Raw genomic sequence first — 16,140 nt, forward strand, 5'->3', positions numbered from 1 at the left:
CTCCAGGTTCTATAACTAATGTGCAGGTATTTTACAAACAAGCTGTCTGAGCTTTTATCCATGGACAAACTTTCTCCAGCCCTGGACCACGGAACCAGTGAAGAATGGACGCTAGGCTAGCGCTATAGCTATTTGCTGTGTAGTGTGTGTGTGTGTGTGTGTGTGTGTGTGTGTGTGTTTGTGTGTGTCGTCGTGACAGTGCGCGCACACACGCAACGTCCACACACGAAAACTAGCAGATCTACAAGCTCACAACGCGTCGTGAAAGCGACACGTTGTGGGCTTGTATATCTGCTATGTAGCTATGTAGCCTAGCTAACAGCCGTAGCATAGCAGCTTCTCATGTAACCACGTTGGTTTCGGCTCTACGGCTATTAGCTAGGCTACATACATAGCCGATATACAAGCTCACAACGTGTCGCTTTCGCGACGTGTTGTGAGCTTGTAGATCTGCTAGTTTTCCTGTGGACGTTGTGTGTGCGTGCACTGTCACGACACGCTCGCACGCACACACACAGGCTACACTACACAGAAAATAACAGGCTCCACACAGTGTAACTGTCTGTTGACAGAGCCTGCTCGTCTCTCTGGCTGAAACAAGCAGTGAAACCACGCCCCCCCCTTGATACAACTCTATATTAAACAAACGTTAATATTAATTAGATATGCCTACGTCACGTTACACCACAGAACATTGATAGCTAATATTTAATGAGCGGCGCGAAATATTTCTTTTTGACCTAGAAAGTGGAAGTACACAGAAATAGCTACAAAGACAGCAGAAAGCTCTGAATCCCCAAGCCTATGGGCAAATTGAACCATATCATTGCTCCCTATCACAAGTGACTCATTGATATAATATATATTTATAGAAAAAGTGATTTTGTGTTTCATATCCCTTTAACCATTAAGAGCTGGAACGCATTACCTTATGTTATGCTTTAACTATAGCACCGAGTGCAGGGGCGCTGGGACTCCCAAATCCCAAGGGGAGCTGAGCCTGGAGGAGTTCATGCGTGCGCTGCACGCCGAAAAATTCACGTTTTTTATCCGGTTTTGGGTTATTTTTATTACGGTTTCAGGTGCTTATTCCCCGCACAACGGTGTAACAAGGAGCTATATAGTTACTAGTTATTTTAGCACACAGTGCAACACACAGCACGCATGCACACACACAGTCACTCACGCACACACAACAAAATTGGGTATTATTTTTGTAACAGTTTTCTACTGTTTTTTATTCCCCATATACAACGGTGTTAGTTTGCAACAATTAGTCAGGTTCCTTATGTATTTTTGTCGGATTTTTGTGAAGATTTGTAAAACTATACATTTTTGGAATCTTCAGAGCATGGGGAATCCAAAAATCAATGTTCCCATTTGCACAGACACCTGCAAAGCCGCCATTTTGGACGTTCAAAATGGCCGACATAAAATACATCATTTGTGCTATCTTGGCTTCTGGACAACCTAGAAACTTAATTAAACATGCCAATCCTATGTTTTCTGGGTCAAGGAATCAAATGAGTAAATGTTGGGTGTAAAATGTTCCGGACCCCCACCCCCTTTCTGGGGGTTATCTATTTTGGGACCTCCCAGAACAGTACGCCAGCCAGTTAATGTCCTAATTTCATAATATTAGAGTTGTTTTGTAGGTTTTAAAACCTCCTGGGTTCATTTATTATACTTTTAAAGCAGCCAGAATAATCCTTCTGACCTTTGGTTGGGGTCTTTCCTCGCCTGGGACCCCCAGACAGACCCCTGAGTCTGTCTCAGTAATCGCTCTGCTCCAGAACAATGTTAAATTAGATCATAATTGAAGCATAAAAGTTGTTGTAGCTGGGCTCTGAAAACAAAAAGGAGTAGTAACAAATACCAGGGGTCTTCCACAGGGAGCTACTACAGAGTTACTACAGGGGCCCACCAAATCTTGATGGGATTTGAAACTTGAATGTTTTTATGTATTCAGGGTTTATGTACCAATGTTTCTGGTTGACATTGGCACATTTCACTCAGGTTTTTTCATCTCACTTATGTCACTTTGTCTGCTGACCTCACTCAGCAACGAAATATAAATAAACGAAAATAAAAATAAAACAATTCAGAGGAGGCAAGCAGTGATCACCGCATGATGTGCACTGCAATGTAGTTTCAAATGCACTACATTGCAGGCGCTTTTTGAGAATAAAAAACTAAAAAAGAAGAGGAAGACACGTGTGACATGCATGATATGGGCAGATTGCCCCAGGAAATGTGCCAATCTCAACCCAAAACAACGGTATTGTACTTTGATGGTTTATTAGTATTCTCAGTATTATTTATACATTCTTTGTGTTGGACAGTTATGGTTGACAGGTGTTACTGCTGGGATTGCAATATTTAAGCTATTGCAACTTCATATTTTGGGACACGCAGACTAAAATGTCCATTTATTGCACTGCACTCACTGACAACACAACACACCCACCTCTGTGTTATCGTCACCCCAAAACCCGCACCCATCCTCTTAAAGAGCCCATGGTCAATTATGCCCAAGGAGATTCACTACAATACAGTAATTTCAGACATGCAGGATCTATTCGTCTTTATCATCGTCATCTTCAATGTCCAACCTAATAGTGTTGACACAGTCTCCACCATAGCATAGAGTGGAAGGCAGGTTATTTGAGCAGGGAGGGCAAGACCCCTGACTGGAACATACCCTCCACTCTCTGAATTTCACCCATTTTCTTCGATTGGTGGAAGCTTAGGGCAATTTGTCAGGTATGATTTATCCCGCATTGTGACATAGTTGGCAAGGAGGATATGTGGTAGCAGTGCAGCACAAGTTGGTTGTTGGACCTTTTGAACTGTAAACACGGCATGCAACATGCTCCAATGACTGCAATGTTGATGGAAGCTCACCATTAATAAGCTCAGTAGAAATGGAACTCTTGCTAAGGTCCTTGAAGCGGTTAATGGCTTAATGTCATCATTATCAGGCTTCAAGTAGGTGTTGACCCATGACGAATTGTGTAGGCCAAGGAACCCTTGACATTTGTGACATTCAATAACTTGAACTCGCTCAAATATATCTACTTACTTTTGTTTTGTACCTTGGCTTTGACTGTTGCAAATTTACAGCAGTGTCAGAAAGTGGAGGGTATGTTCCAGTCAAGTGTCTTGCCCTCCCTGCTTCAAAGGCTTTTTTTATTGATTTGATTGAAGTATTTATTAGAAGTTTTGCATAGGATAAATTACAGTTTCATGACAGTACAGTTCACTGATACAAGGTCAACTAAAAGGAAACTAAGGTAAGGCATAAGACGTTGAGATCCTTCGCTTTAACTCATATAAATATAGGCAATACTTGAGCTCATCAAATGTGTCTGCAAAGCAGATTGCAAGGGATGGTGCAGCTGCTTAAACAATACAAACAAAGACTGTCAACATTATTAGGGAGGACATGTAGTGAATCTCTTTGGGCATAATTGACCATGAGCTCTTTAAGAGGATAGGGTATTGGTTTTGGGGTGAGGATAACACAGAGGTGTGTATGTTGTGTTGTCAGTGTGAGTGCAGTGCAATAAATGGACATGTTAGTCTGCGCGCCTAAAGTAATACGTTGCAACAGGGACGGCTCCAGGGGGGGGGGGCTAGAGGGGGCTTTAGCCCCGAGAGAGTGTTTTCTACTGGTGATTCAGTCAGAGTGTATCAAAGGGTGCGTTCGGAAATGCGCACCGGGTGTGGTAGAGCGCTCGTTTATGGTTAGATGTCACAGTTATTGTCCACGACATTGCAAGCGGCGCCGCGCGAGTTACGAAGCCGTGGTGAATGCAATCGTTATATTTATGCCCAGGCCGTAAGGCCTGGGCAAGCCCACGATAAACGCCCGCGCAGTCCGACCCCACCTGAGTGTGCATTTCCGAACGCACCCTTTGATACACTCGGACTGAAACACCAGAGGAAAACACCATCCCCTTTAGCCCCCCCTAAGCCCGCCCTCCCCACAAACTCAATTAACACCTGTCAACCATAACTGTCCAACACAAAAATGTTATAAATAATACTGAGAATACTAATAAACCATCAAAGGTTACAGTTTCAAATCCCATCAAGATTTGGCGGGCCCCCACCTGTAGTAACTGAGGACCCCCCAGGGGTCCCGGACCCCCTGTGGAAGACCCCTGTTATTTGTTATTACTCCTTTTTGTTTTCAAAGCCCAGCTACAACAACTTTTATGCTTCAGTTATGATCTAATTTAACATTGCTCTGGAGCAGAGCGATTACTGAGATAGGCTCAAGGGTCTGTCTGGGGGTCCCAGGTGAGGAAAGACCCCAACCAAAAGTCAGAAGGATTATTCTGGCTAGTTTAAAAGTGCAATAAATGAGCCCAGGAGGTTTTAAAACCTACAAAACAACTCTACTATTATGAAAATAGGACATTAATTGGCTGGCGTACTGTTCTGGGAGGTCCCAAAATAGATAACCCCCAGAAAGGGGGTGGGGGTCCGGAACATTTTACTCCCAACATTTACTCATTTGATTCCTTGACCCAGAAAACATAGTATTTTATGTCGGCCATTTTGAACGTCCAAAATGGCGGCTTTGCAGGTGTCTGTGCAAATGGGAACATTGATTTTTGGATTCCCCATGCTCTGAAGATTCCAAAAATGTATAGTTTTACAAATCTTCACAAAAATCCGACAAACATACATTTCTTAACATAACAAACCTGACTAAATGAGCCTATAGACAGTTTCTAGTTCTCAAATAAATAGACTTTGGTGTGCCATCAAAGCAGGATTTAAATTTGACTTCCCTTCTGACCGGAAGTGGCAAGGTGACCATGTGATTAGGTCACCATGTGATAATCAAATACCTTTTTTCAACATATTTTATTCCCCAAAGTCAAATACATTATTGTTTTAATATAGCTGTGTGTGTATATAGGCTTATTTAAAAAAAGAAAAAAAAAATGTTTTTTTTGTTCCTCCCCACCACCAGGGGAGCTGCAGCTCCCTCAGCACCCCACTTCCAGCGCCCCTGACCGAGTGCCACGAGCGCTGTGAGCTTGTACATCTCCAATTTTTTGAAAGATTGTGAACAAGCCTTTGGATATTTTTTTCCTGATTCTATATTGCTCCTAAAGCCTTCTTCTCAATTATAAGGTTTTTGAAGACACATGTTTCTACGTCAGTGTTTTTCAAACTTTTTAATGTCACCTCCCATCTCTAAATATCAGGGACCCCCCAGAAGCAAATAAGGTATTTTAAAAAAAGGCAGATCTACAAGCTCAAGCTTGTACACTTGCCTTTTTTGAATATCCAACCTCCATAGTGGTGAAAATAATTGTGATGTATTAACCCATTTAGCTGGGGACCCCCTGGAACCCACTCCAAGGACCCCTTGGGATCATTGGACCCCATATAGAGAACCACTGATGTACAACACAATATGGTGATACTGTTACAACAATGATTAATTGAACACTTGACACTTTGAAACAGTAAAACCTTTATTTGACCTCAGTGTTGATTTAACAATGATATTAATCCATGTTTCAGTGTTGATTTAACAATGATATTAATCCATGTTTCAGTGTTGATTTAACAATGATATTAATCCATGTTTCAGTGTTGAATTAACAATGACATTAATCCATGTTTCAGTGTTGATTTAACAATGATATTAATCCATGTTTCAGTGTTGATTTAACAATGATATTAATCCATGTTTCAGTACAGAAGTGATACAGTGACCATGAGGATTTCACTGAACAACTTTTTCACACATCCAACGGAAAGTGGCAGAACATTGATTGTCAAACCATCCTCTATAAGACCCTCCATAATAATAGATAACACAGTCCTCGTCTGCTCCACCATTAGGCTGACCATTCCCCCAGAACCTGTAGAAATAAACAACAGTCATTCATTACATTACATTTACAATGATTTATTTAATCTCCAAATCATTTGTTTTTTAACTTCTTAAACCTATTTGGGGCATGTTACTAGAGATGAACATGATGGAAAGTATTGAAAATATGTAAAATAAATGATCTAAATGGTATTTCTATAATATACCAACACAGTGTGTTTCTGTCTCACACAGTGTGTCTGCCCGTCTGTACACTTATGGGATGTTTCACTTTAAAAAAAAAAATTGGTAATTTAATCAGACACACCTCCTTCCTAAACCCATTGTAACTTCAAACTATTCTAACCATGACAGATTGAAAACACCCACACATTTTTTTCCTCCTGGTGATTCATACTACCCTCCTAATACTTGAGCTGGCCGTGTTTTTACAATAACCATTTTCATTTATTTTTAATGATTTATTGGGAAAATAATATAGAAATAAATGAAAGTTATCACAAAAAACGACCAGACCACGTAGGAGTCATCAGAAAAAAAAAGAAAAAAAATCTATCATGGTTAAACTAAGGGGACGTGTCTGATAAAAATTATATCTAAATATGGAATCAAGCAACTTAAAATGTCTGTCTGTCTGTGTAAGTATCTAACTGTGTGTCCATCTGTGCTATATATTATTATTAATGAAGGTAAAGTCTTACGTTGGTGAGCTCAGAGGTTTTCCATCAACCCATTTAAAGGATCCTTCTGTGTCTCTGTCACTCAAACCAATCCATACATGGGTACTGCTGGGAGCAACTCTCTCAACAAGGTCCTGGAAGAAAAGCTTCTGGTTACTTAATGCTACAATCAGTAAGTTTCATGTCTTCTCCAGACAGAGGTCTCAACTAGAACACAGGATTTGAACCCAGGTCTGCCGTGTGGGTAACCAAACCTTAGCCGCTCAACCAAGAGGGAATCTGCCCTTTAGTAGGAGAGATACTGAACTGAAGAGCTTCAGACAGGGCTACTTGTCAACCAGTAGGTTGAGTAGGTAGTGTAGTGAGACCACCTCCAACCACTGTACATGTACTGTAACATACTGTACCATAACACATTACTGTACTGTAACATACTGTACCATACACATTACTGTACTGTAACATACTGTACCATACACATTACTGTACATGTACTGTACCATACACATTACTGTACGTGTACTGTAACATACTGTACCATTACTGTTGTACATGTACTGTAACATACTGTACCATACACATTACTGTACATGTACTGTAACATACACATTACTGTATAATTATGTACTGTAACATACTGTACCATACAGATTTGATAGTTGTATTGATTCTTGTAACAAGATTTACCCATGATTTTTTTTTGCACGGGGTTGAATTTGTCAACTAAAACTATGGAGAAAAATGTATTTTTTCATTGACAAAAACAAAATGACTAAAAACCAAGCTAGGATGACTAAAACTAAGACTACATATATATTGACATTAAAAACTAGACTAAAATGTTAGGGAGGGACTATTGAGAAGAGATCCAGTAGAACTAAAAGACAAGTTATATTATATTTGGTTGCACTCGGTTGTTGCACTCAGAAAATAGCAGATCTACAAGCTCACAACATGCTGCAGTGAGTTTGTAGATCGGCCATTTCAGGGAAAAAACACCCATTGTCAATATTGAACTATGGGATACCTTAGAGGAGTTGTGTGGAAATAAAATAAAAAAGTTCCCCCCTTTCTGTGTTCCTAGAACTGAGGATTGATTTTTTCACACCGGTGTGATGTCATCACTCATTTTCAATCTTGAAAATTAGTGGTTTTCCTCTTTAACCAAGTGTAATCTGCCATGACGATGCCATCAAGGCCCGCCAAAATACATTTTAGTCTTTGGTCAAATAAAACATTTCAGATGACTAAAATATGACTAAAACTAAATGGAATTTTACTCAAAAGACTGACTAAACGAGCACACACACACACACACACACACACACACACACACACACACACACACACACACACACACACACACACACACACACACACACACACACACCTGTTTCTCTTGGCTGTTCATGATGATCAGGTCAGCTTGTCTGTCTGTACAGAATCGTCTGCTTTCATCCCAGGTTTTCTTCTCAGTAGAGACGTAGTAACACACTCCACCATCCCATTTAAAGCCATCAGACTCTAAAAACAAACATAATAAAGTTAGTCACGCCAGTGTTTTCTTCTCTCCATTTGCTCAGATTAATGATAAATGATTAACATGATGCAACAGAGCATACAAACAGTGATGTCTCACTGACCAGCACAGAGTGACCTGGAAAGACTGGACCGTAGGGTGTTATGGCTGATCTTCAGCTGATCAAGACTTGTCTGAAGGTGATTGTAACTGTCAGTCAGGTTGGCCAGGTTGTCTTTCACCAATTCAACATCTGTAAGAAGGAGAACAATCATAAACCCAGTGATGAAGCCGTCAGGGCCAGCAAGGCCTTCTCTGCACTCCTCATAAAGACATTTAATTTGTAATATATATATTTTTTTCTCCCACGAACATATTGTATTTATTTGTCTCTAGCTCACTCAGTCAGGCTGGTTGTGCTGCTTCCACTATTAGTTCAAGTCCAAAAACAGTATATATATATATATATATATATATATATATATATATATATATATATATATATTTTTTTTTTCTTTTTTTTTGTTGTCTCCAGGTAAAACTCTCCACCGTGAGCCTTCATAATGCCCATTGAAGCCAGCGGCTGTTCAAGAGGATGGTATTTTGATTGTCAGTTTAACCAATACATACTTTAACCAAACAGATCTTGAGTTTGCCCTGTTGGGCGTATTCTTTCAGGTAGTAGAGACTTCTATCTGGCCTTGCCGACGTTACCGTCTTGCTAGCATCCAGGCTCGGAGTGGCCACCTGGAGGACTGGTAATTTCCCCGAACGGCCGGTGCCGCCGCCGGCCAGTGTGCGCAGGCATAAAAAACAATCAGGTATATTAAAAAATATTACTGAAAATGTAGAAGACATATTACACAAACAGCAGAAACCAAGAATCGGTATGTAAATACTAAATATTATATTAATACTAATAATATTGTGGACCATAGTTATTATATGTTCTGCCATAATCATGTAGCTCTAAAACAGAGGCAGCCATGCCAAAATATTCATTATTTAGTATTCAGTATTCGGTTTTCGGCCAATTGTTCCCTATATTCGGTATTCAGTTTCAGCCAATAATTTCCCTTTCGGTGCATCCCTACATTGAACTGTCCCTCACTTCCTACAGTACAGGAGTAGTTGCAAATATTGAAAATACCACCACTCATTTAAATAAAAAACAAACCTCGGTTCGAAGTGAAGCGGTGAATTTTTATTCTATGTGTTCTAGAGCTATGAACTCTATGTTCTAGATCTATACATTCTGTGTTCTAGATCTATACATTCTGTGTTCTAGATCTATACTTTCTATGTGCTTTAGTTCTATATTTTTATGAATTCTGAATTCTGAATGATTTTATCTGGAGGGCCGAATTGCAATGTGAAGCTTGACCAATCCTCAATTCTGGACGCATGGGACACGACACACATATTTTTTGGAATTGTCATGTGAAGCTTCAAGGTATAGTCTCATTGGAAGTGTCCGACTGACCAATCACAGCGCAGGGACGCACGGGACACACAAAGCCACTCCTTGGAAGCGGCTTTCACCGCTTCAAAAATAGATGGGGAAAATAGGTGTTTGTTACTGTTTATATTAATAAATAATGCTAAAAAAGATTTTGCTCGTGGGCTGGTCTAATGAAACTCCAGGGCTGAAAATTAGTCCCACTCCGACCCTGCTAGCATCCCATAGCCCTACAGTCTATAGATCCCATCCCTGCAAAGAATTGTCCAATGAGAAAAGGGAACCGCTTCATATAAACTTTTGTTTCACTTTAATTTTCTTCCATCTCCTCTGAGCTGATGAGTTTGCTAAATTAACTCACAAACAAACGCACAAATAGCAAGAAATGGCTGAAGGAGGAGAAGAAACAGATTTGGTGGTGGAATTAATGGCCTTTTTCGAGTAAGACGTTTTGAGAAAACCTTGGCATTGATGGACACCTGAGCAACCATGGTGAGTTTAATCTTGGTTGAATGCTTGATTCTGATTGGTCAAGCGCTGAAATCAGCGGTGAATTATAGTCGTATAATGACCGCTCCACTCTATAATGCACCGCTGCCTAATCAAAGGCTCAGAGCACCTGCTGCACTCAGGCTGCACTGTGTGAATTTAGTACCGTATCCAATATGTCAGCCATGTAAACAAACACACAGCGACATTTACAACTAAACGTTGCTCTCAAGAATGTTTTTCAAAACATTTGAGGCGAGAAATAGACAACACAGTATCAGAAAATGGATTCTATTTGATCAGCACTTCCTTGTTTCCCAAGGCGACCGTGTTGCGCTGTGGGGAACGCCCAGCGCAACACTTGTGGAACACTTTCAGCCGTCTGTAAACGGGTCAGTGACGTGACGCCCCAAAAAATGTGTTTTTAAAAAAACTTTAAATTGCAGGCATAAAAGTTATTTACTTTTGTTCTACTCACTCTCAACCTTATGGAAATACATTTTGTTTTTAGATATTTTATTGGAATCAGACTTTATTCAGCAGTTTGTTGTACTTGTGCCTAAAATCGTCATATGGTGTGACATGAAAATAATTGTTCATAAAATGAAAATGGAGTACAGCTTTCTTAAGTTACTCACTTTATCAAAGTCCTTTATCATAACTAACCAGTGATCCACTATAGTTTTTTGAAAATTAATTATATCTGTATATTTTTTTCATAATCGACACTCTGTGTGAGGCCCATGTTCATGATCTTACAACATATTTTAAATGTATTCTGTCAAAACTTTCTCTAAAATTACACAAATATATGTGACTCTTCCTGATAATATTCTCTATGTAATCCATAAACATTTTTTTGGTTTAATCATTAATAAAGGTATGATTTTTCACTAGATGCAATTTATGGCTCTTTGAAGTGAGCCAGAGCCATGGCTCTGGCTCACTTCAAAGAGCCGTTCAAAAGACTGGCTCATTTGGCTCTTTTGGCTCATTGCATATTTATATATTTTTGTTGAAACATGAATCCACAAGGTGGCACGGTCTGGCACCACATTCCTCTGCTGACAGTTGAGATCACAATTTTGTATTTACCTTTTTATAAAACGTGTGTGTAAATTAAGCTACCTTGACTAATGTTATTCATGCAACACCTTAAAAAAAACAAGCAGGCAACAATGAACTTGCTCCTCCCTAGCGGCGTATATAGCCTGGCACAATGTGAGGCCTGGCACAATGTGAGCTTGTACATCGGCTATTTTAAAATAGCAAACATTTAAATATTTACAGGGACATAATACAGTCATTTGTCATGGAAGTGGACTTCCCAAGCATTATATGGAGACGTTTTAATTATAGAAATCGCTTAATAATTGTCTAAGCTATGGTCAAATCAAACTGTAGTGTCTTAATTTGCTTCCTAGATAGCTGCACATTGCCGCGCCGCACCGCGCATCGCGGCGCCGCACCGCGTCGCGAGCCAATTCAGCCAAATGAACGGCTCCCTACTCCGAGAACCGGATCCCATCGTTCACTTCAAAGAGCCGTTCAAAAGATTCGATTCGGAAGGATCGATTTAGGAAGGATCCTAAAGAGACAATAAGGCGCATAGCCACACTTGGAGCCAAGGCAACATTTTATTAACACCAATTAGTGGAAACAGAACTCAGCATTCAGGTAAATTGCTTTTTTCCGAAGTCTCCTGAACTTGAACACAGCATTTTGTGTTGAACAAATGTAATTAGGAATCATGACATTACACCACATCTCCACTAGCTAAAGAGTGCTGGGTTGCGCAACTCCGAAAATAGCTGATCTACAAGCTCTCGCAGCACAACGTGTTGAGAGCTTGTAGATCAGCTATTTTCGCTAGTTTTGTCTCGGGTCCTACCTTAACACTGTCCACTGTCCAGTCCAGTGAGTGAAAGTACAAAAGTATTAGATCAGATTAGATTATACATTTAGACTGTATTGTACATCAGCCAGTCGTATTTGGTGAGGGTAGCAAACCGGCTGCCTTGTTGCGGTTCTGCTATGCCACAGACAACCTCCTGCTCTTCGTAGAAAATGCAGTCTCGCCCCTTTGGCTCCTCTCTCTTTATCTCAATCTCTCTATGTAACTGGTAGAGGTTTCACAGTCAACATTGGTGGTTCCATGTCATCCCCTGCCCCCCTCCACTCTGGAGTCCCCCAGGGTTCGATCCTTGGGCCCATTCTTTTTGCACTTTATTTACTTCCCCTAGGGTCGATTTTAAGAAAACATGGCATGTCTTTCCATTTTTACGCTGATGATTCCCAAATATACCTCCCCATAAAACGTCATAGCACTACCCCTGTGAACCAGCTATTAAACTGTTTAGTTGACATTAAAGCCTGGATGGCTTTAAATTTTTTAAATCTAAACGAGAATAAAACAGAAATTATAATTTTTAGACCCAGTGTTGCTGCTAGTACATTAGTTTTAGACACAGGCCCCCTTGAACCGTATCTTAAACCCACTGTAACAAATGTAGGTGTTAAAATGGACAGTGAAGCAAATAAATGCAGTTTTAAAATCTTCTTTTTTTCAGCTTAGGATTTTATCAAAGGCCAAGCCTTTTTTATCGTTTGTGGATTTTGAAAAAGTGATTCATGCTTTTATCACCACTCGCCTTGACTACTGCAATGCACTTTATTTGGGGGTTGGCCATGGCGGCCTTACAAAATGCGGCTGCTCGCCTTTTGACAGGCACCAGAAGGCGTGACCACATTTCCCCTGTGCTGGCTTCACTCCACTGGCTCCCTGTGCATTTTAGGATTAAGTTTAAGATTTTATTGTTTGTTTTTAAATCTTTTGATGGACTAGCCCAAGTTATATATCTGATCTCCTTGAACTTTATGTTCCCAAAAGGACATTGAGATCAGCAGGCAAGCTGCTGCTGGTGGTCCCTAGATCCAACCTAGTTCATAGGGGTGATCGAGCCTTTTCTGTGGCTGCCCCTAAACTCTGGAATGAACTCCCCCTCACCATCAAATTGGCACCCTCACTCACTGTTTTTAAAACCCGTCTTAAACACATTTTTATTCCCAAGCTTTTAATCCAGAGTGAATTTTTATCTGTGTTTTGTTTTTTGAGTTTCTATTTTATGCCTATCTATGTTTTTATTGTTTTTATTTCTATTGCTTGCTGTGATTCTTGTAAAGCACTTTGGTCAACTTGTTGTTTTTAAATGTGCTCTATAAATAAAGTGGATTGGATTGGATTGGATCTCTCCTTGCTGGGTCATTGTTTAGTTTCTCCCTGTACTTTCTCGTTCTCTCAGCACTTGTCATGTTCCAGCTGACAAAAGAAAATGGAATGTATAGTTTAAGACAAAGAGAAAATATTGTTTAGATTGAAACAATATGTTAAGGTTTCTGTGAAGGGGTTTCTGCTCTGTCTGATGAATTTGAAGTATCACTGAATGAAGCTAAATTACATTTTATGTAAAAATGTTTAAAACAAATGTTTAAATGTACAAAAGAAACATGGAACTTTGTTATTTATTGTTATATCTGTAGTTAAATATAGTATAAATCAAATGGTGTGACAATCAAGTCATATGGCGTGACAAGCAGACATGTCACACCATTATGATTAAGTGTCACACCATATTACGTTTTCTGCATTTAGGTTTACCTTGAGGCTACTATGTACACATTAGCATGCTAACAGCATGCTAGCTATAACAAAGCAACCTAGATCTACATGGAAATATGACCAAAACCTCAAATAACTTAAGCTTTTTTTTAATGAAAAGGTGTCACACCAACAGACATCCAAAGTGGTGAGTTTGTCAAAGTTTCAACAAGATGACATTTCATGAAAATGTTAAAATCATAACTCACCTCAGACACCTGTCTTGCAGTTGTGCTGGGAGTGCTGAATAGCCTTACAGAAGAAGGACCTCTCTAGCCAATAGGTGTCCAAATAATTGCCTGTTTAATTTGTCCAAACTAGTGTCACACCAAATTATTTTGGTTTGGGGGACAAAATGTTTTTGATCAGAAATGACTGAAAACATTATGCTTTGACTTTGAAAATATATAGGCTCACAAATAGACATTTTTTTTTAGCCTAAATTCATTTTCAAATGATTTTTAGCAATTCTTTTTCTTAGTTTTATTCAAGTTCCCACTTTGAGAAACAAGGTCAGGACAGTCACACCATATGAGTTTTGCCATGTTTGGTTGAAAATTCTGAAGAAATGAGGAACGAAATGTGTTAATCTTGAGTAAGTTCACATAAAGCTTAATGTCCTGCACAATATTCAGAAGGTTTTTGACAAATATATTTTTTATTTATACATGTTTGACACCGAGGACAGCGAAAACGTTACGTCACGTCACCCACCCAAACAAGGAAATACTTTGTTTTGTTTTTAGTTTTGAGTCAAATTATTAATTTTATTGAGTAGCCGGAGAATTATCAGCCTGTCGTGTCCATACACGCCATAATGACCAAGCAGCAAGACGTTATGGCACTTATTTTGTACTCGCTATGATTGATGGTTTTATAGGCTATATTGTTGTTGCTGCCTGTGTGTGTGTTGCAAGTTCAGTGGCGAGGCTTCCCACAGACAGTCAGGCTCTAAGTTGTGTGAGAGTTGTGGGGGGGAGGCGGGGGGCAGAGACAGCACAATGCATTCCGGATGGAAGTCACATGGTTTGAAGTCTAGTGAGAGTCCTGTGGTTGCACAGAGCACCATCCAACAAGCACACAACACGCACACAACACGCACAGAGACAGTTGTAGGAAAACATTAGAGGGCAGACAAGCTGCACTTGATGAGACAGAAGGGCAGGGTTCAACTGCCAACCAATAGGGTAGAAAGGCCATGATGCAATCCCACACAGCTGTGTTCACTTGTAGTTTGTACTCCACAGCAGAGGAGTCTGTCTGCACTGCAGTGACATGAAACCTCCATTTCAGAACGAAAAATATTATAAATAAATTAAAGTTAAGTGTCTGTCACAGTAAACATTCAACAATAGCAATGAATATTACAAATATTTCTTTACTTGTTATATATGGTGACAGTGATGCCTACACAGATGCAATTGATTGAATGTGCTATTCATAATAAAATGTAAGCTTTATACAGTGGTGGAAAAAATACTCAAATTCATTGCTTAAATAAAAGTATCAATACTGAAACATAAAAATACTTTGTTAAAAGTAAAAGCCTGGTAAAAGCTATTAGTGTTGGCATTAGAATGTACTTCAAGTGCCTAAAGTAACTTTTTTAAATAGCAGATCTACAAGCTCACAACGTGTTGCATGGTGGCACGCTGTGAGCTTGTAAATCCATTTTACGTGTCACCAAAAAGCAGCAGGTACTCTGCCTTCACCCGATGACACCTCCAAAAGCACTACATGGCCAAATGCCATATCTGCTTCCTCCTCAAGCGGAACCGCCCACTTCCGCAAAGCATTGTGGGAAATGTATTATTTTTTTTAAGAGACTTTGACACACACAGAACTTTGAAACAACTTTGACTGAACCCAAGTAACTCAGTGCGTTCCAGTGTGAATGCAGCCTATGACTGCGCTGTTCTATAAGTGTGTGTGCGTGTGAGTGCGTGCGAGCGCGCGTGCGTGCGTGCGTACGTGCGTGCGTGCGCATGTGCGTGTGTAACTCAGCCAGTTGTGTCTTCCACATGGGTGCTTTCGTGTTGTATAAGAGTAAGGTAAATTGTGTAATTTTCATCGTTGTCCTCTCCAACCTGCATCTACTGAACATCCGTCTGTTCTAATTTTACCTTCAATCTGCTTCTTCAAGGTTTCCATGTTGCTCTGGAGGACTTGGGTGATGTTCTCACTGCTATCCAGTCTGCTCTGAAGCTCTAAATGTGAAATATGTGAAATATTAAAACATTTATGTCAAGTTGTTCGTTAAAACTAAATTTACTGACAGATTTTGATTGAGTTTTATTTAGCTTCTGCCTTCCATTTTCAACATTTCCACCCTTTTTTAAAGACCCAAATAATATACTTCACCGACATATCGAGGGCTTGGAGCGCAAAAGGCCCAAGTCACATTTTCAGACCAAAAAGAAAAACATACTAAATAATACTACGACCAGCCCGTCAGAACTTGAACAAACAAAT

The 16,140-nt window shown here is 39.8% G+C and overlaps 1 protein-coding gene across 1 annotated transcript in view; it reads right to left on the reverse strand.

Moving 5' to 3' along the window:
• Nucleotides 1-5,752: 5,752 nt before the first annotated feature.
• LOC308280789 (uncharacterized protein) overlaps nucleotides 5,753-16,140 on the reverse strand; it is a gene marked incomplete at its 3' end in the record, with an annotated part of 56,737 nt that continues 46,349 nt past the window's right edge. Inside the window, exons 3-7 of the mRNA XM_080755105.1 lie at nucleotides 15,792-15,875; nucleotides 8,187-8,315; nucleotides 7,934-8,067; nucleotides 6,565-6,677; nucleotides 5,753-5,891 (exon numbers count right to left, since the gene is read on the reverse strand). Of these exons, the coding sequence (XP_080611231.1) occupies nucleotides 5,753-5,891; nucleotides 6,565-6,677; nucleotides 7,934-8,067; nucleotides 8,187-8,315; nucleotides 15,792-15,875 (599 nt within the window). The remainder of the gene's footprint in view (nucleotides 5,892-6,564; nucleotides 6,678-7,933; nucleotides 8,068-8,186; nucleotides 8,316-15,791; nucleotides 15,876-16,140) is intronic.

Source organism: Nannobrachium achirus (assembly GCF_963921795.1).
Source record: "Nannobrachium achirus genome assembly, contig: SCAFFOLD_354, whole genome shotgun sequence".
NCBI lineage: Eukaryota > Metazoa > Chordata > Actinopteri > Myctophiformes > Myctophidae > Nannobrachium > Nannobrachium achirus.